Below are 24593 nucleotides of genomic sequence, written 5' to 3'. Positions count from 1 at the left end.
AAGGTGTTTACAGAGTAAAAAACTTATAAAAATTTAAAGCTGTCTACATTATTGATACAAACAAACATTTTAGCACATAAATACAATTAATAGTAACTTAGTTGTTCATTTTTAAATACAATTAGTTCAATTAAATATCTATGATAGTTTTATGTGTTCGGGTTTAAAAGCAAACCAAGAAATGCATGTATGCTTTTTTTAGTAGACTTTTAATGATATTTTATAGTAATGCTTTGATTTTCAGTTTTGCTTAAATTATATTTAATTTCACAACCCAAGTATTTAATACTGGAGATACGTAACAAAATGTATGGATGGGAGTAAAAATGAAAGACTATATTTGTGTACATTATTCTGAATATTTTGTTTACACAGTTCTCTTTCCTACACATTAATGATTGCAAAGCATTTTGTTATTGCATAAAAACACTCAATAGCAAATAGAATATAGAGCTGTTTTTTTTATATAAGAAGAATTAGCAACTAACTTAATTTAAAATCGTTTTCAATACACTCTTTTAAAAATTTTTATTTTAAAAAACTTGTTTAAGCATTAAGTTAAGCTTTTTAAGTATACAAGAAGTGTAAGAAATGGTAATTGATTTACATAAATAGTTTTCAGAATTAAATAATACTTTACGATGTGTAAAGCTTTTAAAAACAGCTTTAATATTTAACCAATAAGTATTTTATGCTATATTTACGTAAATTATTAAGTTTTTTCTTTATTCTGTAAAAATTTTTTATTAATACTTTCTTTAAACTTGTAAAAATTAAACCCATTGCTGTACAATAAACGTTATCAAATATTTATAAAAAACATATGTGCTAGCAAGTGATTGTATATCAGAGTACTTTTTTTTAAACCAAGAGTATAAGCTAATTCTATGCTAAAAAGTGCTTAAATTAATTGTGAAAACTGTAGTTTTATATATATTTTTTTTTTTTCATCTTACTTATTAAAATAATTTTTTTCGACAGCTTTAAACATGCTCAAGTAAAATGTGTTTTTACGATTACAAGCTACCTACAAAAAAGTTTATCTGATAACTAAAAGCGACAAAAGCTTTAATCAGTTAGCTACTGTGCACAGTTTTTTTTTGATATTTAAAGACCACTTCTTTGTATCATATATTATAGTTTTGTTTTAATATTTGTTTGATATAAGCTTGCGTAAAATAAATTTAATCATTTAAAAATTTTTCAGGGTTGCCATTATGAAAGTAATTTTTGCTGGTTATTCAAAATGCGGTACAAAAACGATGGCTGAAGCTCTTAGAATTTTAGGCTACAACGTTTATGACTTTATGGAAAATTACGAGCTTTTAGGGGACAAATGGATGAAAATTTTCAAAGAAGGAGGAACTAAAGAGGATTTCTACGAAATGTACAAAGATGTTGATGCAGTGACAGATATGCCTGCATTTTACTTTTGGAATCAGATTTTAGAAGCTTTTCCAGATGCAAAAGTTTTTATTTTATTTTATATAATTAATTTTAAATACATTTGAATTTAATAAGAAAAATGTTTTGAAGGCTATACAAAACAACAATATTAGTCTCTTTAGTCAAAACTTGTTCATATTTATTGATAAAAATGTCTTTTAAGTAGCATTTTAATAAAAATTATGTCTACCTAAATTATACTTTTGAGAGGTAGGTGTCAAATATGCACAAAAGGTTACTTTTACACGAAGCATTTTTGCACGAAGGGTCACTTTTGCACGAAGAAATTTTTGCAGGTACGGAACTATTATTAAATTTGTTTTATTTTTTTTTTAGTTCTATTTTATTTATTTTTTTATTATCACTGTTACCCCTAACCCTTACCCTCGGTCGGTAACTATTTTAACTCTTTTTTGTTTATTTATCAATTGTTTTTTTTAAGTTTTTTTTCTATTAAACATTTTTATTAGTTATTTTTTGGTATTTATTTTTATTGTTACTGTTACCCCTAAACCTTACCCTTGGTTGGTAACTTTTTTTTTTTTAATTAATAATTTTTATTACTATTTTTTTCTTATTTTTACTATCACTGTTACACTTAACCCATACTCCCGGTCGGTAACTTTTTTTTTACTTTTTGTGTTTTATCAGTTTATTTTTTTTTAATTCTCGTGCAAAAACGACCCTCTGTGCAAAAATGTCTTCGTGCATATTTTACCCGTTCTCACTTTTGGGACATTATTTCTAATATAAATTACTATAAGTTTTAGTTTATAACTTCACTTTTTTAATTTTTTAAAACTTAACTTAATAAAGTTAGATTTATTTTTGGAAAGTTAAGGTTTCACTCCATGATATGAACTGTACTAGCTACAGTCAAAAAAATAACTTTACATGCTTTTAATACGACGTCAAGTGTTTACAGTATTTAGTGTTTGCTGTATATTTAAAGGTATACTATAAAAATCCACCCGCGTTAAAAAATCCTCCCGATTTTTTATTTCTTTGTTTATTAATATATGTTTTGCATTTATTATTATTTTTTTTTTCACTATCACTGTTACCCCTAAACCTCGATCGGTAAGCAGTTCTCGAATTTGACTGGGTGGATTTTGACCGCGGGTGGATTTTGACTGCGGGCGAATTTTGAACGTATCCTATATTTTAGTTTGTAATCAGCTTTTTTATTGTAAAATTATTTGTTAAAACTGCTATCCACACGAATATATAAAAATTTACTTATCCGTATGAAAATAGGTGCACAAATAAAGAGTAAACTTAATGTTGACAAAATGAGTAAAGATACATAAAAAAAGAATTTTTACTTTTCACAAATAGTTATACTTAGTAGCTATTGTTAAAACTAGTACAAAAATAGTGTTCTATATAAACAGTTTCTACAAAAATGGTTGAACTACTTTTGATTTGTAGCTTAAAAAAATGAACGACTAAACATTTTTCATTAAGTTTTAAATTGAAATAAACACATGCTTGAAATTTTTATAAACATGTATTTTTTTCTTTATTAATCAAATGAATTGCTTTGATAATAACTGTTCATAATTTAATTGTAACTCATTAAATCTTATTATCAATTTCTATCTTAAAAATTTTAGTTAAAAACTTTTTTTTAACTTAATGCTTTACTTTTTGAATTGGGTAATGTTTGTGCAGTTTAAAACGTTTTATGAAAAAATTTAAGTTTTGCATATAAGTTTTAACCATTAAATTAGAGTAATTAAAGGTTAAAACACTTTTTTTTTTAAAGATAGTTTTCTGTGAAAGGCCAGAGGATAAATGGTGGGCTAGCATGCAAAAGCAAAAAGCATCTGTGGAAAACTTTAAAACAAGATTACTTGGTTATATGTCTCCCACTAACTATAAACTAATAAAACTATATATATATTTGCAGTATAGTAGTACTATTAATATTTACCTATTTTGTTGGTAATGAGGTATATTAGTATCTATAGTTTGTAATATGATTATTTTATAGTCGTAGCAGTTACTGGAATGCAAGCTAAAACGTCTCTGTTTAGAAGCAACTCTTTTAATGAACTTTTGATGAAACATTCTTATAGAGTGCATAATGCTTATGTTAAAAAAGTAAGTCTGTTGTTAATTTCAAAGCACCGAAGTTTTATATAAAGTATAACCTATACATTTTTTCCAGCTATTCAAGCTATTTTTTTCTTTCTAAATTATTCTGCAATTAAAATAAAGTTTTAATATTTAAGTATTTAATCAAATTATCTTAAAGTGTGCACCGAAAGATCAACTTCTTGAGTTCAACATAAAAGATGGGTGGAAACCTTTATGCGAATTTCTCAAAGTTCCGATTCCAGATACTGAATTTCCTCACAAAAACAAAAAGGGTAGCATCACACAAGAACTTATGGATAAAAACCCACTATTCATAAGAATGCAAAGAGAAATGGCAGTCAGTTGTACTGTTTTAGCAGGGTTGACAGTATTTTGTTTTTACAAAAGTGTAAAAAATCGAACTTTATCAATGCAGTCTTTGAATGACTTGTTCTTTAGATTACAAAAGTATTCTATTTTGTTCTAACTTGATACATTTCAGCTTAAGTTATTTCTATGTTAATTAAATACTATAAGGTTTTATTGTTCAAAGTTCTTGTTTTAGCGTAGTTTATTAGTTTTAAAACAATAAATTAACTTTAGAAAAAAACTCAAATGCTTTTAAGGACATTATAATTCTGTTGTGCAAACAAAAAATTTTTATAACAAAAAAAAACTTAAACTAAATGTATCTGTTTTTAATAAGTCTCTTTTTTACTTATATTATACGTTTTCTATAGTTTAAATGAGACTTTTTTGATTACACTATTTAAAATAAATTTATGTTTTAACCTAGTTTTGTGAAAACTAAATACCTGCGTTGTTTAGCAATTAATTTACTTGTTCATGTAATTTCTTAAGTATAGTTATGTTTAAATAAAACTACATATTCTTATTATATATATATTGAAAAGTTAAAAGTATCACTTGACAAGTTTAACAATTTTTTTGAAATAAGAAAATTTTAAATTTAAAAAGAGTTCAACTTCATTAACTAACTACATTATTTATAACAACACTTTAGAAAAACTTATTTAAGTTTCAATTAGTTTTATAATTTACATACTATGATAAAAAACAACCATTAAGTAGTATAACCGTTCTAAACTTTTAACTAGTTTTTCGTCATATTTTTCTACCGAATAATAAATTTATTCAAAATTTATGACTTTTTAAATTTAATTCAAATTTATTTTTACAAGGTATTAGCAAACAAACAGTTTAAAAATGTATATTTAGGAATTTGAGACAAGTATTTAGTTATCTAAACATAATGTTAAAAGTGTTACATTTATCTAAAGCCATTTTTAAAAACAAAAACAAATGTACCACTTCGTTATCATTTGATCATATTACATTCATTATCATAAAATGCACGGTCGATTAAGACTTTGTTTTTGTCTTTCATTTTGGAAACCCAAGTTTATGTCTAACAAGAGTATATGATCAAAACTTGCTGTAAAACAAAAAAAGATCATAATCAAGTATTTGAAAATATTAATACTAAACACTTGGATTTTTTAACTTTGTTGTTAAATGCTTTTTGTTAGTTCTTCCATATATCAATAACTTTTTTTATTATCTTTTAATCACTTATTTTAAATGACTTGTACTTTAACTAGTCAAACTATTTATTTAAATGTAACACATCGCTAAATTAAAAACTATCTTTAAAAAAAACAATACTAAACATATTTATTTTACAAATTTTTAACTTTAAAGACTTATACTAATCAAGTTAACTACTGCGTAAACTTACTTAAAACTAAGGTCAGTCTTTAAAAAAAGTTTTTACATGATAAAGCAAAAAAACGTTTATTTAAAAGATACTTAGAAAGGGTTGTTTGAAAACAAAATCGAGGATCTAATACCTAATAAATTAACTTTTTAATTGAGCTGCTAAATAACTTTTAAGATTAAGATAATTATTTTACTAAGTTTGACAAAAATATAAGTTTTGGTTTAAAAGTTACTCAGTTTTCGTTTCTTGTTACTTATATCTACTTGTGGGAGTTTTTTATTTTGATATCAGCTTAAAAATCTTACAGTGTGACAGAAAAAAATGCTTCCAACGCCTAAAATTAAATATAACTTAAATTTATTAGCTACTTCTTTAAAACATTAATATTTAAATAATGCTATTTAAAAATTCAAAAAAATGAATTTTAATATGTCATAGAATACAGAGCAAAAGATGTTTGAAATAGAGGCTTATAGCGAAAAGTTGCCTGAACAAGTACTTACAGCGCCAAAGAGCTATTTTTTCGGATCTAGCTAACCTAACATATTTATAACAATATAAGTATGGAAGTACTTAAAATTTTTCATTCCTTTATAACACAGCATGTTCTTTGTGTACGTGAAATTTTGTAACAATACAAACAAAACTTGGGATAATTTAAACTTAAGTAATTTCTTGTCAGTTTTATTGATAGATTTCTGCCAAAAACTAACCTCAACTATATACACATTGTTATTAGTCCATTGCATCTATAAGATCAATTTTATTTTACAAGTTGAATCGGTTATATACACTTTTAATTAATAAAGAAAATATTTTTTTGCATGCTGCTTTTAATGAAAATCACTTGAACATTAAACTAGTTAACTAACTTCAGCGTTAATGGTTCTGTTGTATAACATTTAAATGGGTGAATGTAAATTGTATTCTTGCTTAAATGAGTTTTAAAATTAACATTACAATTAATAATTAACGTTTTAGCAGGTGTCTGTATTTGGTATTTTTACTGATTAGACTTGATTATAAAAAACTAAAGACAATGTTTTCAATTACACAGTGGATTGACAAGTGGACATTGACCTTTTTGTGATTAAAAAAATTTACCAAATTTTAGGAGGTTGGGAAACGTACAGACTGCAACAAAGATCTTATTCGCAATGTATTTTTACCTCCGAAACCAATTGTGACTGTGAAAATTTGAAGTTGTGCTTTTTATAACAAAATTATTATGTATAATGTGATATCAATTGGAATCTAAGCACACAACACAAGTGCTTATAAGATAATGATTCGGATACAATTTTGCTCTTAAAAGTTTAAGTATTTTTTAAATTAACGTGGCCCTCCAAAATTTATTTTCCTACATGTCCGGATCCCAAAAGACTTTTCTGGTTAATTTTGCCGAACGAATAAAAAAATTATCCTACCATTGCAGTAAACTGGTATTTACTATATAATTTGAATAGTATTTCATTGAAATGTAGTATAACATTTATAACTTAAATATTTTTTAACGGATACTACCAAAAAAAAAGATCAGGATGCGGTGGATAACTACCAAAATCTTTATAAAAATATTTATTGTAAAAATTTTTAAGGGCATAGAACGGAGTTAATTACTCATTTTAAATGTAATTTTATTTTTAAAAATTAATAAATAAGCTACCAGCTGTTGTTTTTACCATTTGAAGTAACTTTTAAAATAAATAAAAGGTTGCTTATGAAAGGTGCAAAATAAATTAAAAGCCGAAAGTGAAATATTTCACTTTAATTACTTCTAGTACAGTTTTTCAACAATCGTTTTTAACCGTTCTCAGTCTAATCTTTAGTGAACAACTATTAGGAAACAGAGTTTTATTGTACACATTTTAAAATGCTTTAAAATAAAGTAGGTAATAGATTTGGGTGCACGAGTATTTAAATTCCAAAAAATAACATACTTAAAAAAGAGTTGATTTCAGCCTAATTAATCTTTACAGATAATTTTTGAGATATGGCATTTTTTTACTGAATATTTTTTCACAGTATCATAATCGTATCAATTAGATTTATAAACCCTCTTTAAAAATTTTCAAATATATTTTACTTTTAGTGTTAATCATTTTTTAAAATAAATTTAATTGTCATGTAACTATTATAGTTTTAGTAAAATTTTCAAATTCTAAAAATAATAACAATGAAAAATTTCTATACTTTACCTAAAAAGTTTTACCAAAACGATTGTATTAAAATATTTTTTTTTTATTGCCTTATAAAAAGTAAGTTATAGTATACACCAGTGATGTTATAATTGAAGCAATAAAGACTTATCGTTGTGGTTTTAGCAGTATCAAAATTTATGATTTAAATAAATCGACATAAAAAATCGCATATAATATAAAATTGGATGTTTCCTAACTCAATAACTCTTTTTCAAAACTTACAAATGATATCTATTTCAAACCTTTTTAGTAGATGCTTTTTAACTTATACCTATTTTTAATTGCCTAGACTTGCCTATTGAAAGTAGTACATGATTCATTTACCAGCAACGATGATTTTCACTACCGTTTTTCTTACTTCCTAAAGTTTTCTTATTGTTTTCTAACCTAAAACAAAAATATAAAAACCCATCTTAAAATTTTAGTTAAAACCTAAATTTAACAAAAATAATTTTTAAAACTACTTAGTGTTTATTTTTACATGTAAAGATGTCAAAAAAAACGAGTTAAGTTTTAAAACTACTACATTAATTTATAAACAGTTTTAACTTCTAAATAAAGTATCAAAAAAGTTGTAGTAGACCAAAATGTGCAAAGTCATTAAAAATATAATCTAATACAATGAATCTATGGTAGTGTAATCAAATTTTGGTTTTTTGTCTCTACTACGATTAATATACTTTTTTAAGTATAACCACTGTTTAAAAGAAATAATAACTATTGATATTTAATACAAGCACGTAAGTTACAACGTTTTTACAACTTGTGATTGGCAAAAAATATAATAAAAAACAAAGCATGAAAACACAATAAAAAGTACTTGAATTTATGCATGTGTTATTTCAATCATCATCGATAGTAAACGCAGATTTTCTAGGTAAAATTCAGTTTTTGCGCAATTAAACTATGAACAATTCATTAGAAGCAAAGTTTTTACTTAGATTGATAAAACTTACGCATAAAAAGAACAAGTGTATATTAAACGTGATATTAAAGTTAACAGTGAATAGTGCAGCAGCTTGTAACTCGTAGCTGCGTAAAATCTCATAAAGCGAGGGGATAGAAAAATTTTTAAATGATTACAATATCCCAGTGAAATTGCGTGATTCAGCTTTTAAAATTTTGAAAGCTTACCGTCATAACTCTTACATTTACTGAAAATTAAATGATAATCATTAATATTTATCAGCAATCAACTATTTTAACTTCAGGTCCGCCTCCAACGTCGCTGCAAATGACGTACTCCACCGCGTTCTCGCTCACCGGGAAGTCCCCGCCCAGGTCGTAAAAATCCGTTGTCTTGTCTTGGGGAATTCCCCTAAAGTACGGCTCGCAGGATGGGAAGTACTTTTTGACGGTGGCGGACAGCATGGAGGCGTTCTCCTCCAAGCAGAACAGGAAGCAGTTGGGGCCGGCGTCGAACGAGTACGCACAAATATCCCCGTCACGGTTGATGCGCAGGACCATCCGCTTGAGGCGCTCCGAGGTTTCGTTGAGGTAGCGGATGGTTGGGTACGAATCGGCGCAGATGGCGTGCAGCTGGTTGCTCTCCGCCATGCAGACGCGCGCGAATTCAGGGAAATTTTTTGCTTTGATTGCCGCTTCTAGCCTCTCAATCCTCCGCGGCACCACCACCTCGGCTCTGTGCCTCAGCAGCTCGGAGGTTTCGACACTCCTCCGCATTCCCTCCGTGCTTCCCACCGACTTGCGATCGCCGCAAGCGACCACGACGAACACCCTCATTTCCGGCCACCGGAGGCGACGGAGAGCTTCGGCGCGCGAATCGCTCCCATCCTCCCTTTCTCCCCGGTGCCACTTGACGAAGCCGCCGTGCATGCTGCGGGTGGCGCTGCCGCTCCCGCGCCTGGCAACCGTTGTCAGGGCGTCGCGGTCGGTGACGTCGTAGAGGGCGGCGAGCGCGGTTACGAGGGCCGCGTATCCGGAGGCGGAAGAAGCGAGGCCGGCGGCGGTGGGGAAATTGTTGACGGAGGAAATGAGTACGGGAAAAGGCGGGCAAGGAGGATTCGCCAGCTGCCTGATCTGCGAGGTTACTGAAGGTCATATGTTTATAACGTTTAAATATAAGCAACTTTAAATTTAGTAAGAGAAAAAACAAGAATTCAAAAAACAACTTGCTTCAATAAAAGAATTATTCGTCTGTTTGATTAGAAATTCAACTTTAATACTTTATTAGAACTATGGTGAAACTATTTTAAAAATTTGCAGTTAAGATTTTTTTTAATTTTAAAGAAAAACACCTTTCAATAGTAAATATTAATAGATTTTAAATATGATAATGTTTTTGATATTATACTCAAAACTTATATAACTAATAACTCAGCATATTATTTTCTCTTCAAAAAGTCATTAATGCTAAAACGTACCAGAAACAAGCAGTTCTGAACTCTTTTGTTTTTTGAGATATCTTCTTCAACGCCATTCACAATCAGCTTGTCATCCTCGAGACTGGCGTCAAACTTTGCCTCGGTAGTTGTTTTGAGGTGGTCCTGTGGAAATATCACGTGAACTTTACTTATATTTCTTATTAAGCGTTTTATACATTATTTGTAGATAACCTATTTGGATGCACCAATTAATTTACTGCATAAAAAATGTTTTATAAAACATGCGTACCTGATTCAACGTGATACTAATTGAAGAGTTAAGAGGCAAGTTGAGCTTGGCGTCTCTTTTTCCCCAATACTTTATAATTGCAATGTTTATTCCTGCCGTGGCCACAACTGATTTGTTCATTTTGTATCTATTTGTGATCTGAAGCGCTACTTAAGAATAATAAAAGCGTTGATCTGGTTGAAATGATGTATTACTAGAAAAATTGTTACAAGAAAAAAAAAAAAAAACTGCTTCAGCTAGGTAGTTAAAAGTGAGAGTATTCTACAGAAATTAAGTAAAACGTTTGAAATTGATATTATAGTTTAGAAAATTGATTATATATTAGACTTGTAGAGAAGTAACTGCATTACGGCAAAAAGTATATCTTAATTAAAAAATATATATATATAACTATGTTACAAAAAAAAAAAAAAGTTAAAACCAAAATGAACATCAGTTTATATAAAGCAGGGTTGTAATTCATTAAAACAAAATTAAAGTAGTTTGAGTAAACAAAAAAAGTGTGAGTTTATAAAAAAACCTTTAAAAAAATTGTTTTTACAGTTTTTTTAACTTGAAAATTTCAAAATAAATAATTGAAGTTTGTAAAACCACATTATAAGCTTAAATTTTTATTTTTAACTAAATGAAAGGTTTTAAATTGGTTCATAACTAGTTTAACTTTATTTAAAAGTTTTAATCTAGTTTGAGTTTTCTAAAAGCAGTCTAAAAATGTCCTGAGTGTGCCGAAATTAAAAAAAGAAATCAAAATGAATTTAATAAAATTTTTAGTCTAGCCTGCTATTGTAGCAAACATGAAACATGGAGATCGAATACTTTAAATTAGCTGTTAAAAAAATAAAGCAATAAAATAATAGTGCCAAACTCATGACTAATGATCGCATTTGAATAAGTAAAACATCAATAAAATACTTCGTTGAATACATATTCAAAATTTAACTCATCTAAGCAAAGGAATAATAAAGGTGCAGCAAGCAGTTCTAAAACCAAGCGAGCGAAAGTTTAAAATGTTCCACTCCTCCAACAGGGACCCGTCTAGTCGAACAGCTTTGTGATCTTGTCGAACACCTCCTCCGGGTTGTGCTCGGCGTCGATGGTGCGCACCTTGCCCACCTTCTCGAAGTGCTCGACGATGGGCATGGTCTGGTTGACGTACGTGTCGAACCGCTTCTTCAGGCTCTCCAGGTTGTCGTCGCTCCTTCCGCTCGTCTCCGCCCGCTTCAAAATGCGCTCCGTGCACGTCTTCTGGTCGCACTTGAGAAAGAGGACAAAGTCCACGTCGGCCTTCCCTCCCATCTGCTCGTTCCAGCCGTCCAGGTTGTCCTTGTTGCGCGGGAAGCCGTCCACCATCACTTTCTTGCTGCCCGACGCGTTGATGGCGTTCTCGATGAGGGTGCAGGTCACTTTCACGGGCACGATCAGCCCGTCCCGGATGTACTGGCTGATCATCTGGCCGTACTTGGAGTCCGGGTTGCTCCTCTCCTTCCTGAGAAGGTCGCCCGCCGACAGGTGCAGGTAGCCGAAATTTTCCACGATTTTGGCGCACTGCGTGCCTTTCCCCGAACCGGGCGCGCCCAACACGAATATGACTTTTGGCTTTTCCATCACGTACGAGGCTATGTACCTGATTATTGTTCTTATCATAAAACCTGGACAGACAGTTTGTGTTAATGTTGAAACTGGTATACAACTTTAGTTTTAAACGCCAGCTAAATTATACGTGAGGAAGCCCTGTATTTTAGGTTTAAAACAAAGTACATAATCGGTATGAATTACTTCTTTACTTTCAAAATAGTTTATAAAAAAGTGGTTCTAGTTTTAAAAACAATAAACAGTTTTTTAGTTATTTATCATTTAAGTTAACTAGTACAGCAACCGCGGTCATCAATATCAATAAAAAAGACTAGCTTCAACATTGTTTTCTATTTTTTAGAAAAACTTATTAGAGTTTTAATACAGATATATATTTTTTAATTTAATGTAAACTTTTTAACTAAAAAAAAAGTATTTTATACTAAACAATTTCTATTAAGCTAAATTAAAACAATTCAAAATTACTAAGTACTTAGATAAACAAAAAGTATACACTAATAACAAAAAAATAATATTCATTAGCTTTCTCTAAAACAAAAAATTATTTGAAAACTACTTTTTTAATTAAGTTAAAAAAAATTTGTTTAACAACAATCTTAGAAATTTGTTATTGATGTCTTTTATTTTTTGTTCATATTTATATCAAAACTATAAAACTCTACATATTGTTACACAAATAATAGATTTCAATTCAGAAAGCCTCATAGTCAACTTTATTAAAACACAAGCAAAAAATAATTAATTAAATAATTCATAAAACAAGTCTTATAGCCTAAAATTTAATTTCCTAAAATGATATCAGTAAATACCTATAGTTTAGTAGTAGTACCCTTCTAACTTAAAACAAACGTTAATATCCATAGTTTAAAGCATATGCCTCTTTAAGCTGGTTCTTGCAGTTGAGGTCTAAGTCTATTAACATAGGCCTAATAGCATTTTCAAGTTCATCTTCATTCACACACGGCTCATACTTCCAAGACGACTGCATTGTAGTGATAACGTTTTTACAATCATCATAGTCAAGATCTCCAGGAAAACTATCAACATGACAAACTGTTCTGACAATCTCCTCTTTTACTTTGGCTTCTTCTGAGAACATTTTTGCCACAGTGGCTACTTTCGAAACGTACTGATCCCATTTGAAGTTGTCAAACACCAGATCTTCCTCCTCTCCTTCTCTGAAACTTCTTTCAAGATTGAAACTTGCTGACAGGCCTTGAAACTTGTTTGCAATCTTCTGCATTTTATCTTTTACTGCTACCATTTTTTTGTAAGTATCACAAAGCTTGTCTGTGTGAACTTGCAACAAATCACTATAAGTGCTTGGTTCTTCTTCATCTTCATTGATAACCTTTTTACTTATTAAGTCCAGCTTTATTGATGCCACATTGTTTAAGTGGAAAATGGAATCGTTTTTGTTTTTCGACCAATCTTTGACACATTTGATTAGATCTAAGACGTTGTCCTTAGCTATGCGTGGATAACCTGTGAGCTCACCAGACATTATATACTTTTTTATTAGTGATCTAGAATGTTTTAAATACTACAAATTGTAAATAGTATCAATTGTTAATTTATAAACAGCTGTTGTTTAAACAGTGTCAAAACAAAACAGATCAAAAAAGTTATAAAAAAATAAGTTGTTCACAAAAGAAAATTTATTAAGTTTAGTAAATAGTAAGATAAGAATTACCTAGATACTTATTTTGAAAATACATAATGGCCATTTTAAGGGTAAAAAATTTTGTAATACATAAAAACACATCAGCTTTTATGTGACCCTTTTAAGTTTTAACTATAGGTTAAATTATTTAGAGTATCAAAAATAAAGTTACTTTAGACTTGAGAGATATATTTGATTTCGTATGTAGTTTTAGTACAAACATGGACCGCAATTCATAGTTCTGGTTCAATACATAGTTTCTATCAACAGATTTTTTTTTTGTTGCAACTACCGTAAGGAACCTTTTAAACTCACCAACTCTGGGTTCCTTAAATCCGAAGAGTTGTTTTGATTTTACTAAAAACTATGATAATAACTGGTTCATAGCCAAGATATAACTCCTTAAAATAAAATTAAATTGTTAAAACAAGGTGGCCTTAACTACCCCTATGGCCTTAACAAACATTTATAAATATTTTTTTTTATTTAAAGCACATTTTTGAAACATTTTGTTGTAATTATCAAACACTATTTGAATTTTATTTGCTCAAGTAGAAATTATTCTTTAAAGTAATTTAAACTTACAAAGTTTTATAATGAAATCATAATCAAATGTAAGCCATATATGAGTGAACAATAAATTTAAACTACATACTTCAATTTTATTTTCATTATTATACTAAAACAATTTTCCTAAAATAGAAAAGTCAGCTTTACATTACCCTTTTGCCTGTTTAAAAAGATGATTACTATCTTGTTTATTTTTCCATTTAGATTATCAGAAGTCTCGTTAGACATCCTTTTCCTTTTCAGCTGCAGCTTTTGTTGCTTCAACATGCTTTGTCAGCAAATCATTGCTAGTTTTCTGCAACTGTTTTAACACTGAAAATATTTGGCTTAGCTTAAAAGAAGGCAACTGAACATCTAAACTTGTGCTAACTCCCTCGTTGGTAATAAACCTTGCTACCACAAGTTTACTTGGTTTAGAACTTTTCATTTCTATCTATTTTATATACCTGCAATTAATATTAAAAATTAAAATATGAATAACAGTAATAAACTTTTACTGAAATTTATACAGTAGTTTTGTTAAGTCTAAAACAGTGTTTTTTAAGTATGATCACTTAAAATATACAATTTAATGTTACATTAGTGCAGTGGTCATTAAGGTGTACACTTAATTTATTTTGGGATGTACAAAACTTTAAGGGTACACAACCAAATAGAAATGTTCATTAAAAAAAGGATCAAATGAGAAATTTTAGCTTTAGTTGTTAAAAGGTTTGCATATAAATGCATATAAACTGAGTTATTACTTTAAAGGAGAATTGCATTAGTAAAAGTGTTTACGTAGTGACACCACTAGCGGCACTTATTAAAATTAGATCTTGGGGTGCAACAATTTTTTTTTTGCATTTAAGTGTACATAGATTTTGATTAGCTTGACAATCACTGCATTAATGTATGCACAGAAAACTTTTTATATTATTATTTGCTTATTTTATTATAAGATCTAAAGAAGAAAGCATATAAGTTGTTTTAAAATATGTTTTCAAAAATAAATGCTTTGTAATCTGAAGGGTAAACTTTTTTTCACTTATTCTAGTAATTGTATTGTATACAACTAATATAAGAGTGCTCTAAACAGTTGAGCAAAATAACAACTTTAGTAGTAATGTATATACTATAAGCTTTAAAATAAGAGCAATTTTAAATTTTGTAAAAAAAAAATGGACTTCTCTATACCTTTAACTTATTCTATGCCACATGATGTATGTAATTTTTTAACTTCTACTTAAACAAAAATTAAGGACATAGGGGGATAAATCACTTTTTCACAATTTTATAGAGCTTTAACTAAGCTACAAGATGCTTTTTACAGACTTTGAAAATTCATATAGCCGGTCAAAGTTGGAGGCAACAATAGGTTCCTTATGGGAAGCGCAAACTAAAACCGCAAAAAAAAAATAATTCGCTAAAAATCTATCTTCTCCTACGCTTTTTGAGAAAAATACCTCAAACTTTTAGGAAATGTTCCTTGCGATATTTAAAAAAATCTGTCAAATAGAATTTAAAAAAAAAAAAAAATTATAAAAACAATAAAAAAAAACAGTTTTTTATTTATTTTTATGTTATAATACTTTTATTTTTTTAAATTTTGTTCCAACAGAATATTCTAAATATTCCAAGGAACATATTCTGAAAGTTTGAGGTATTTATTTCGAAAAACGTAGGAGAAGATAGATTTTTAGTGATTTCTAGTTTTAGTTTGCGCTATTGATCTAAACATAGTAGTCCCAATTTTTTTTTCAGAAATCTTTTAGTTCACAAAACTTTGTCTACTTGCTTGTTTTTTTAGGTGGATACTTCTTCAACAAGTAAAACTTTAATATTTTTAAAATATCACCAGTTGACAGTTGCAACTGTTTACGTTAAAAAAAAACTATCAAGAGTGATCTACATAAAAAATAAATTTATACAAATAAAGTTTTTGAACAAAATTAGTTATAAATGTCAAAATATTGAATCTTGATCAACTAAGTTTCATTTAAAATATAGAAAAAATACTGGATATAAATTTTTAAAAATCCTAAAACTATTCTAAGTTTTATTTTTTTAGACCAAACTAGTCTGACTCATCCTGATTTTTCTTTTTTCAAACTTGCTTAAGCTAGCCTGAGATTTAAAAAATCCAAACTGTCCTGAGTGTGTGGCAACCCTTAGTTGAGTTTTTAAATATTTGAAAATGAAAATATTTGTCATATAAACACCAAAAATCATTGTTGAAATTAAACTAAAATGGTTCTAATGTGTAAATCGAAAATAAAAAATGAACATCATACTGAAAAAATGATAAAAATAGTTAAAAAACTTAGAAAAAATAAAACATTTAAGAAATAGTTTTGTTAGCTTTTTTATCGCCGATTATCAGTTATAAATTATTTATCAAGTTCTAAACTTTGAATGATTATGATTTCCAATGATGTTTTAGGATTACATGACTTTAAGGGCATAGGGGAGGGGGGTAAACACCCTTTTTTGGTTTTTTATCTTATTTTATATAGTTTTTACTAAGCTACAAGATGCTTTTTACAGATTTAAAAAATTCAAAATAGTTTTTGAGATATAGCCGGTCAAAGTCGGAGGCAACAATAGGATCCTTATGGGAGGCGCAAACTAAAACCGCAAATAACTAGAAATCACTAAAAATCTATCTCCTCCTACGTTTTTTGAGATAACTACCTCAAATTTTCAGGAAATGTTCCTTGCATTATTTAGAAAATTCTGTCGGAACAGAATTTAAAAAAATTAAAAAATAAAAATTTTATAACAAAAAAACAAAAAAAAAACAGTTTTTTTTGTTTATTTTTTTTATAAAATTTTTATTTTTTATTTTTTTCAAAATTCCTTCCGACAGAATTTTCTAAATATATCAAGGGACATTTCCTGAAAGTTTGAGGTAGTTATCTCAAAAAACGTAGGAGAAGATAGATTTTTAGTAAAATAGTCTATTTTTGCCGTTTTAGTTTGCGCCTCCCATAAGGAACCTATTGTTGACTCTGACTTTGACCGGCTATATCTCAAAAATTATTTTGAATTTTTTAAATCTGTAAAAAGCATCTTGTAGCTTAGTAAAAACTATATAAAACAAGATCAAAAACCAAAAAAGGGTGTTTACCCCCCCCTATGCCCTTAAATCATATTTTTTTAAAGTTCACTAACTACTGATAATCAAACTAATTTGAAATAAATGACTTTAAAAAGTAACAAAACTTGACAAATAAAATATTTCCTTTGAAAATGCAACACTATTTTCTCTTAATAATTTTGAAATATTAAAAAAGCCTGAAAATTTGTTTATATCTAGAATTATATTAGTTTACTTGAAAAAAAACTTTTATAAAAAATGATTTAAGTAATGTTATTTTAAAACTTTTGGTAGGTACAGTTTTCTATCATAAAATTTCAGAGAGGTTAAGTATGGGTAATTTGTTTAACTAAAATATTTTTTAACCTGAAAATGTTTTACCTAACTCTGAAGAACCTGCAAAGTAAAACTTCGCCTGATTCGTAACTAAATTATATGATGCATAACTTTGCCAGTTTTCTTAATAAGGCTAAACCTAAAAAGTGGTCACTGGTGTTTTATAGATTTCTACTGGTTTTTATAAGTACAAACTTTCTTGTCTTCTTTAGTAGAAAATTAAAATTAAGGTTAAAAAACGTTTTTAAGAGTATAACATTACTAAAAAGTTACTGTATTGATATTTTCAAAGTATTTAAGCAAAAATAAAATTCTTAAAAATAAGTACTTTTGTATGTATAAATGTTATTTCTTAAATGATAAGATTTTCATTACTTTACATGTAAACATTATTCAGAACCCATTTTTTTAAGTTTCAAGTTCTAGGTTTTTTGGGGCTCTAGGGTAATTAGATATCCTGTTTCTAATATTCTTCAGTTTTTTATAGAGCTAAAATTTTGTATTTTTGTCAAGTGTGTAAGGGTGCTTATTTTTACAGCTACTTTTGATTTTGAAGCTGAAATTTTTTTATGATTTTGAAAATCATATAAAAACACTCTGTACAAAATTTTAGATGATTTGAAGATCACTTAAATGCATACATAATAACTTTATTATGACTTGTATGTCTTTCCTAGCAACTGTTCTGAATGAAGTAAATAAAACTTAAAAGCTTAACATTGTTGTAAAAAAACCTGCAAAAAGAGAGTTTAAAGAAATAGCTAAAGAAATATCTCATATCAAAGTACAACTTAATACCTAAAAACTGATACAAAATAATCTAAAATTAAATTTTTTTTATGTCTTTTAGATGTTCATGGTTGCCACTGATCAAGCTGAGAAAAATTTCCTGACTTTTCCTGACTTTTTCCTGACTTTTTACCAAAATTTTCCTGACTTTTCTAAATCAAACTCTTAAATTAAACTTATTCTAAAATACATAATCTAACACTTGAAACTGTATAAAGCTTTCAATCTAATTTCAATAGAGGTTAAAACAACAGTTTTTTGCTGAATTCTATCATCAAACTTCCAGTACATTAATTAAACCATCTGTGTATGATTGATGTTTGTAATAAACAGCTCTATCAGCAAAATACTTGTATTATTACCTTATAAACACAGCTTGTCTGAAAAAAGACACAATTTTATAAGCATAAATACAGTAGACTACCGCTTAAGTACGTAAATTGAACCCAAAATGTGCGTATGATTTGTTATGACCAAAATGTTATGACCAAAAAGTGCGTACTTAGCACGGGTAGTGCGTACTTTTTGATGACATAGTATAATATGAAATTTAGTTGTTTGTTCTCTTTCATACAACTAGCCACATATTTTGTTTTGTTAGAGGAAGAGTACAAAACTACATTGTGTTTACCAAACATTTTCAAAGCATCAATGTGTGTACATTTAAATTAAACTATGACTTAACTATGTTGTATTTGTAGGTTTTTTAACTTTTTCATCTAGATTTATTTATTTTACAGCATTACAGCTCAAATATCATTATACATTTCATTTTTCTGCAACCACTACATAAGTATTTAGTTTATTAACATTTAATAACAGGACTGTCACAATCTCAGGCCACTTAGACTACTCAGGAATACTCACCCAAGTTTAAAATTTTTGAAAGTCTCAGGCTAACTTAGCAGGTTGTAAACATAAAATAATTTGGAAAACTTGATGATTGAAAATTTAGGCAAAAAAACTGGAATTTCTTAGAAGTTCTAATATAACATCCTTTATTTTGATAAAAGAATTGTACATATAATGGCACAGTTAAAAATGTAGATTGAATAGTATTTAAAAAAAAATTATTTTTCTAGTTTCATTAAGATAGTTATTAAAATTTGCTCTACAATGTTCATTAGTTCAACATCAAGCAACTCACAGTGACACTAAATCTTTTAAATGCTCTATTTGTCCAGAAGGTAGATTTTTCAAACTTAGTGCGTACTTAAGGCGTGGTGCGTACCAAAAAAAGTGCGTACTTAAGCGGTAGTCTACTGTATATCTAGATAAACAAACGACATATAAGGAACTTTTACAATTAAAACCTTGAATTAATAACGAACTTTCACAATTAAAATCTTAAAATAATAACAAATTTTTACAGTTGAAACCTTAAAACAATAAATAACACATTTTTTTAGAATTTCCTATCATAAATGTATCTAAATAAACGAAACGACATATAAGGAACAATACAATTAAAACCTTAAATCAATAAGGAACTTTCACAACTCAAACCCTAAAACAATAACGAACTTTTACAGTTGAAACATTAAAACAATAAATAACTTAATCAAATACTGTTTTCTAAAATGTATGTACTAAAATTTATTTTCTCCGTTTTTTTATTAGCACTTCAACCTCTTCATCTAACGAAAATATGGTTTCCTTCGTCTGAACTGCACTCCGTTTTATTTTCTTGGCAGTTAAAATTATTTGCCTTATTTTATTCAAATCGCTCTCATCTGCTTCCCTACACTTGTTGAAGAAAATCTTTTCTCTAAATCAAGCCACAACTTGTGGGCTTCATTTCTTTTCTTTTGGCACTCATTTATTTTTACTTTTATTTGTAAAATATTTCCTCTTATCATTTGGTAAAAAACTTGTAACAAATAAATATACCCTTATTTACTTTAAAAACTTACTCTACAAAAATACAAATAATAAGTAAACTTAATCTTGGCATATACCTCTCCTATAACTTATTTTATAAATTTAAACAACTTTAAAAAAATTATAAAGAGGTAAAGTATGCACATTAATTTGTTACATAAAAAACTAAACTAACTGCTTAGTTATGAATAACTCAATTATTTACTCCAACAAAAAACACTTTGATTCTAAAATTATGCTAGATAAACTTTTGTGTATATATCAGTTTCACTATGGAAGTGTCCTTACTACAGATCATCAATACTGAAAAGCTTACAAAATCTGCTTGTTCAAGTAGGGTACTTGTTTAATATGTTTTGTAAAGGATATTTTACTAATTTATACCAGATAAAGGCATTGGAAATAAAACTAAATATTTTTGTAAATTTCTAGGAAAATTTTGGAATTTTTTCCTGACTTTAAAGGACTTTTAATTAATTTCTATCCTTTAAAGGCTTTGGAAAACAAGGAATTTTGTAAATTTAAACTGACAAAATCTGACTTTTATTTAAATTTTAACAAAATTCCTGACTTTTCCTGACTTTTTTTCAAAACCCCCCATTTTTTCCTGACTTTTCCTGACTTTTGTCATTTTTTTAAATTTTTCCTGACTTTTCCTGATTTCCTGACTTTTCCTGACCGAGTGGCAACCCTGGATGTTTATACACAATCTATTTTAAATAACTGAAAATATAATTTTGATTTTAAAACAATTTCACATTACCTAATAAAAAAATCTTAATACTGTTTTATTTAGTATGCAATTTCTAAATCAATAGTTTTAATTTTATTTTCAAGCTTATTTGCGTTGTCCTTAGCAGCTATTCCTCTTGCTAATAATTCTTTCATTGCTTCTAAATCAGACTGTTTGTTGGCTTCTGCAGTATATTTGTCATAGTCTTCATTCAAACATTTGAGTTGCTTTGTAAGTTTACTTTTTTGTTCTCATAACTTGCTCAAAGCATCACCTTTATTTGGAACATTTTTAGCAAAGCGCTGTTGCTCAAGATATGCCAAATATTGGGCCCTAGAAGATTTTACAAATTTTAACAATTCAGAACTTAGTTCAACTGTGCTTGGTTCTAGACTGTTTGCATATAGATGATCTTTGATCATTCTTCGGGACCTTATTGTCATCTCTCCCATATTAGTTGATATTACTTCCTTATTTAAGCTAAATCCCCGTTCGCTGCCATGTGAAGCACTTGCCTGGCTATTGTGAAGCACAAAAACAGCCTCAAGGACTCTTGTTAAATCTTTATACTTGCTTGGGATATCGAGTGTGTCAAAATAAAAGGTGTCTAAACTGTGACTTTTTTCAAGAAAATACCCATGTTGGATAAGGCCATTGGTGTATCATCACCACACCACTTACATTTAAACTTCTCTTTGTCTACATCCTCAAGTAACCAATTTTTGAAGTCTTCATGGTTAAGCCAATTTTTTTTAAACAACGTTTTAAACTGTACTTTACTCATAATACTTAAAAAGCTTTTAAATTAAATCTGCAAAAAAGTTGTAAAGTATATTAAAACATTCACACTAAAAAATTAATTACCATTACTGCTACTACTTTTGAAATTATTATTTATAAACCAAAAATTTAACCTCTATTTTTTTAACAAAAGTAATACAACACTAATCTGTATTCATTATAATTATTTTTACTGAAAACAAGTAGTTGTAAACAAATAACAAATAACTTTATTATTTAAAAAATAAGAACTAATACTACAACATAGTGTTTTTTAAACTACATAAGTAACTAAAAATAAAAAGTTTATTAGAACTTTTCAATGAATAGTTAACAACAACTTTCATTTCTCTAAACTGTTTGATTTTACTTAAATATAAATTTAAAACTTAAAAAAACTACAATGTTAATACTAAGAATATTGAAGGACTAGCCGCAAGGCTAAAAAAAATTCTAAATAATCACTTAAATAATAAAAATTACTACTTTTGAACAAAATATTTAAACTGGATTAACTAAACCTCATTCTAGATCTAGAAAAAAAATTCCCTGAGATTTTCAAAAACTTACCTGAAATTTAGAGAAAAAATCAAAACTTCCCTGAGTTTCCCTGAAATTTTCTACAGTTTGAAAATTCCCTGAGATTCCCTGAGTGTGTGGCAACCCTGTTTTTTTTTTTTATTCAGCTAATTGTAACACAAACACACTGTGAGTAATTTAAAACAATTTAAAAAAAGGTTTATGGTGGAATCTCTTGTTTTTAGAAAAAAAAAGGAAATTCAATAGAAGTTACAAAAAGTGATAAAAATAACATAAAATCAAGAAATTCCACCATAAAACTTTCTTTAAATCGTTTTAACTTGTTCACAGTGTGTTTGAGTTACAATTAGCCCACATGTAAAAAAAATAAGCTTAAAACTCCAAGGTTGCAATTTTTGGATCCCATACATTTTGCATTGAGGTGGTTTTTGGAAAATTGGTTGATGCCAAGGTGTTTCTTTAAATCATCTAAAATTTTGTAAAGAGTGTTTTTATTATGATTCCAAAACTTTTTTTTACAGCTGGAAAATAAAAAGTAGCTGTAAAAATTAGCACCCTAGTGTGTACATATTTCATGGCTTTTCAAGCTAAATAAAAAATATGACTATTGTTAGTTTATGCATAATAATTTACTTTTAAGAAAACATCCTGAGATTAACAGTTTAATTTAGTCATAAAATTAGTAGCTTGTTTAAATGTCAAAATATAATCTAAATATCTGCAATAAAATAACAATTGCACATAAGATAAAAAAAAAACATTTATTTTTACTATTACCATAACATCAAGCATACTTATAAATATAGTATGATGTTTTACCTTAGTATTCAAACTGTTTCATTCTTATTTGTTCACAAATACTTTTAATGAATTATTGTATGGCAATGATTTCTAGATTCCACGTTTTCAACTATGGAGATTTCCCATATTTCAAACTTAAATTTATTCGTAGTTGTTTTTTAATTTCCAGTTTTGTTTTTTTTATTTTTCAGAGACGCCGAGCAGACCCATTGACTAAAAAATATAATAGACTATGCTTTTTAAGTAGGTAGCATTGCTATGTTTAGTAGTAGATGTTCTACTAAAACAGATGTTAGTGTTCTACCAAACTTGTATACAAATATACATTTAAGAAGTTAAGAAAAAAATAATTGTAGATAATTTAAGTTAAAACATATAGGTTAAACTAATTTATAATATATATCATTTATAAATACATCAATGTTTATATAAATCACTTTGATTTTCAAACTTAATTTGACTGACCTTTTTATTAAATCGAGATGTCCGCTAAATTTGAAGTACAATGCTTAAGAGAAGTATTTTTATACTGATTTGGTTTAAAATAAAATACAACTATTTTACGTACGCAAAAACGGTTAAGTTCGCAATCTTGAGTGAAAAAATGCTGTGTTCAAAACTGGGGTTGGGCTTTTACTGACTCCCTTAAACCTGTACGACTGTGATAAAAAAGAGAAGGAAAAGGAAAAAAGAATAAAACTTATGTTCTTTTCTTAAAAATTTTTTTAACCAAAAACTTTACATTAGTTAAAAGATTTAGTTGTCGTTTTTTATTCAAACTTTATACATTGAATGTTGAACTCATAAGGTGTAATCATAAGCTAAAGTTTAGTTATTTGATAGTGCTACCTTTGCAATAAGTACGAATGTATTAACATAGTTTTATTCTAATGTAATAATTATTTAATGACTTTGAGCGCGTAACTGTAAAATAAAACTCATTATTAAGTTGATTAATTTTTTTAGATAAAAATAACACTAGAATTAAATAAAATTATTCTATAAAAATAACAGTATTTTTTAACTAAAAACAAAAAATTTACCTCAAAAGTGGTAAATTTTATTTACTAAAGTTTAACTGTTTTTAGTTGCCCATAGTAAATAATTATATGTGAGCATTTTTATTCTTATTTTAATTACATATTAATAAGATTTTGCTTATGTTAAAGCGAATTCTGCCACAACTTTAATTACTATGCGTTAATAATAACATTTGATGTTTTTTAAAGTTATAACTAATATATTTCACTAAAAACTGGCAAAAAACCATGACATTTTTAATCGTCGAGACTACAATTTTATTCAGTATTTCAATATTTGCTTTAAATTAGCATTTATGAATAATAAATGCTAAAAAGTATTATATGTTATCTTATCTTTAAAATATTTTTTAAGAATACTAGTGCTGAAAGCAGTAAATTTACAAGCTTATTTAATGTTCTTTTTTAATTTTTTTTTTTCTCTAACTTTTAAATTATTTTGACTTTAATCAACTGACACATGTTTTTTGTGCGTCAGTTGAATAAAGCAAGTAGAGCAACCTGCCAATTAGATACGCAATTTTTAGCCGAAAATAACCGAAGTATAAAAAAGCAATATTAACCAAGATAAAGAACATTGCAATTGATATTTACACACCCCATGATTAAAAATGTATAAATGTAATTAAAAAAAGCGATATTTAGGAAAATAAAGAAAGTGTCAACTAAATTTATCTATTACTA

The 24593-nt window shown here is 27.8% G+C and overlaps 4 protein-coding genes across 4 annotated transcripts; 1 reads left to right on the top strand and 3 right to left on the bottom strand.

Moving 5' to 3' along the window:
- Positions 1–1217: 1217 nt before the first annotated feature.
- Positions 1218–6470, top strand: LOC145833274 (uncharacterized). Its single transcript, XM_082940464.1, has 5 exons — positions 1218–1469; positions 3215–3277; positions 3707–3886; positions 5708–5764; positions 6384–6470. Exons 1-5 carry the CDS (start codon positions 1218–1220, stop codon positions 6468–6470), a joined length of 639 nt encoding a protein of 212 aa, XP_082796590.1.
- A 1595-nt stretch (positions 6471–8065) lies between these two features.
- Positions 8066–10273, bottom strand: LOC145835073 (diphosphomevalonate decarboxylase-like). The gene is made up of 3 exons (XM_082942615.1): positions 10105–10273; positions 9855–9977; positions 8066–9510 (listed from the first exon to the last, which is right to left on the bottom strand). The coding sequence occupies exons 1-3, from the start codon at positions 10222–10224 to the stop codon at positions 8656–8658; spliced, it is 1098 nt and encodes a 365-aa protein (XP_082798741.1). The 5' UTR covers positions 10225–10273; the 3' UTR covers positions 8066–8655.
- Positions 10274–10282: 9 nt separating this feature from the next.
- On the bottom strand, positions 10283–11749 carry LOC145835074 (UMP-CMP kinase-like). Its single transcript, XM_082942616.1, has one exon. It carries the CDS (start codon positions 11746–11748, stop codon positions 11140–11142), a length of 609 nt encoding a protein of 202 aa, XP_082798742.1. The 5' UTR covers position 11749; the 3' UTR covers positions 10283–11139.
- Positions 11750–12255: 506 nt separating this feature from the next.
- LOC145834887 (uncharacterized) lies at positions 12256–13217 on the bottom strand. Its single transcript, XM_082942413.1, has one exon. It carries the CDS (start codon positions 13199–13201, stop codon positions 12548–12550), a length of 654 nt encoding a protein of 217 aa, XP_082798539.1. The 5' UTR covers positions 13202–13217; the 3' UTR covers positions 12256–12547.
- Between the last annotated feature and the right edge of the window lie 11376 nt (positions 13218–24593).

Source organism: Thalia democratica, chromosome 4 (assembly GCF_965202585.1).
Source record: "Thalia democratica chromosome 4, ktThaDemo2.hap1.1, whole genome shotgun sequence".
NCBI classification, from domain to species: Eukaryota; Metazoa; Chordata; class Thaliacea; order Salpida; family Salpidae; genus Thalia; species Thalia democratica.
Note: the sequence above shows the minus strand (reverse complement) of the source record. Positions and strands in the feature narration are given on the sequence as shown.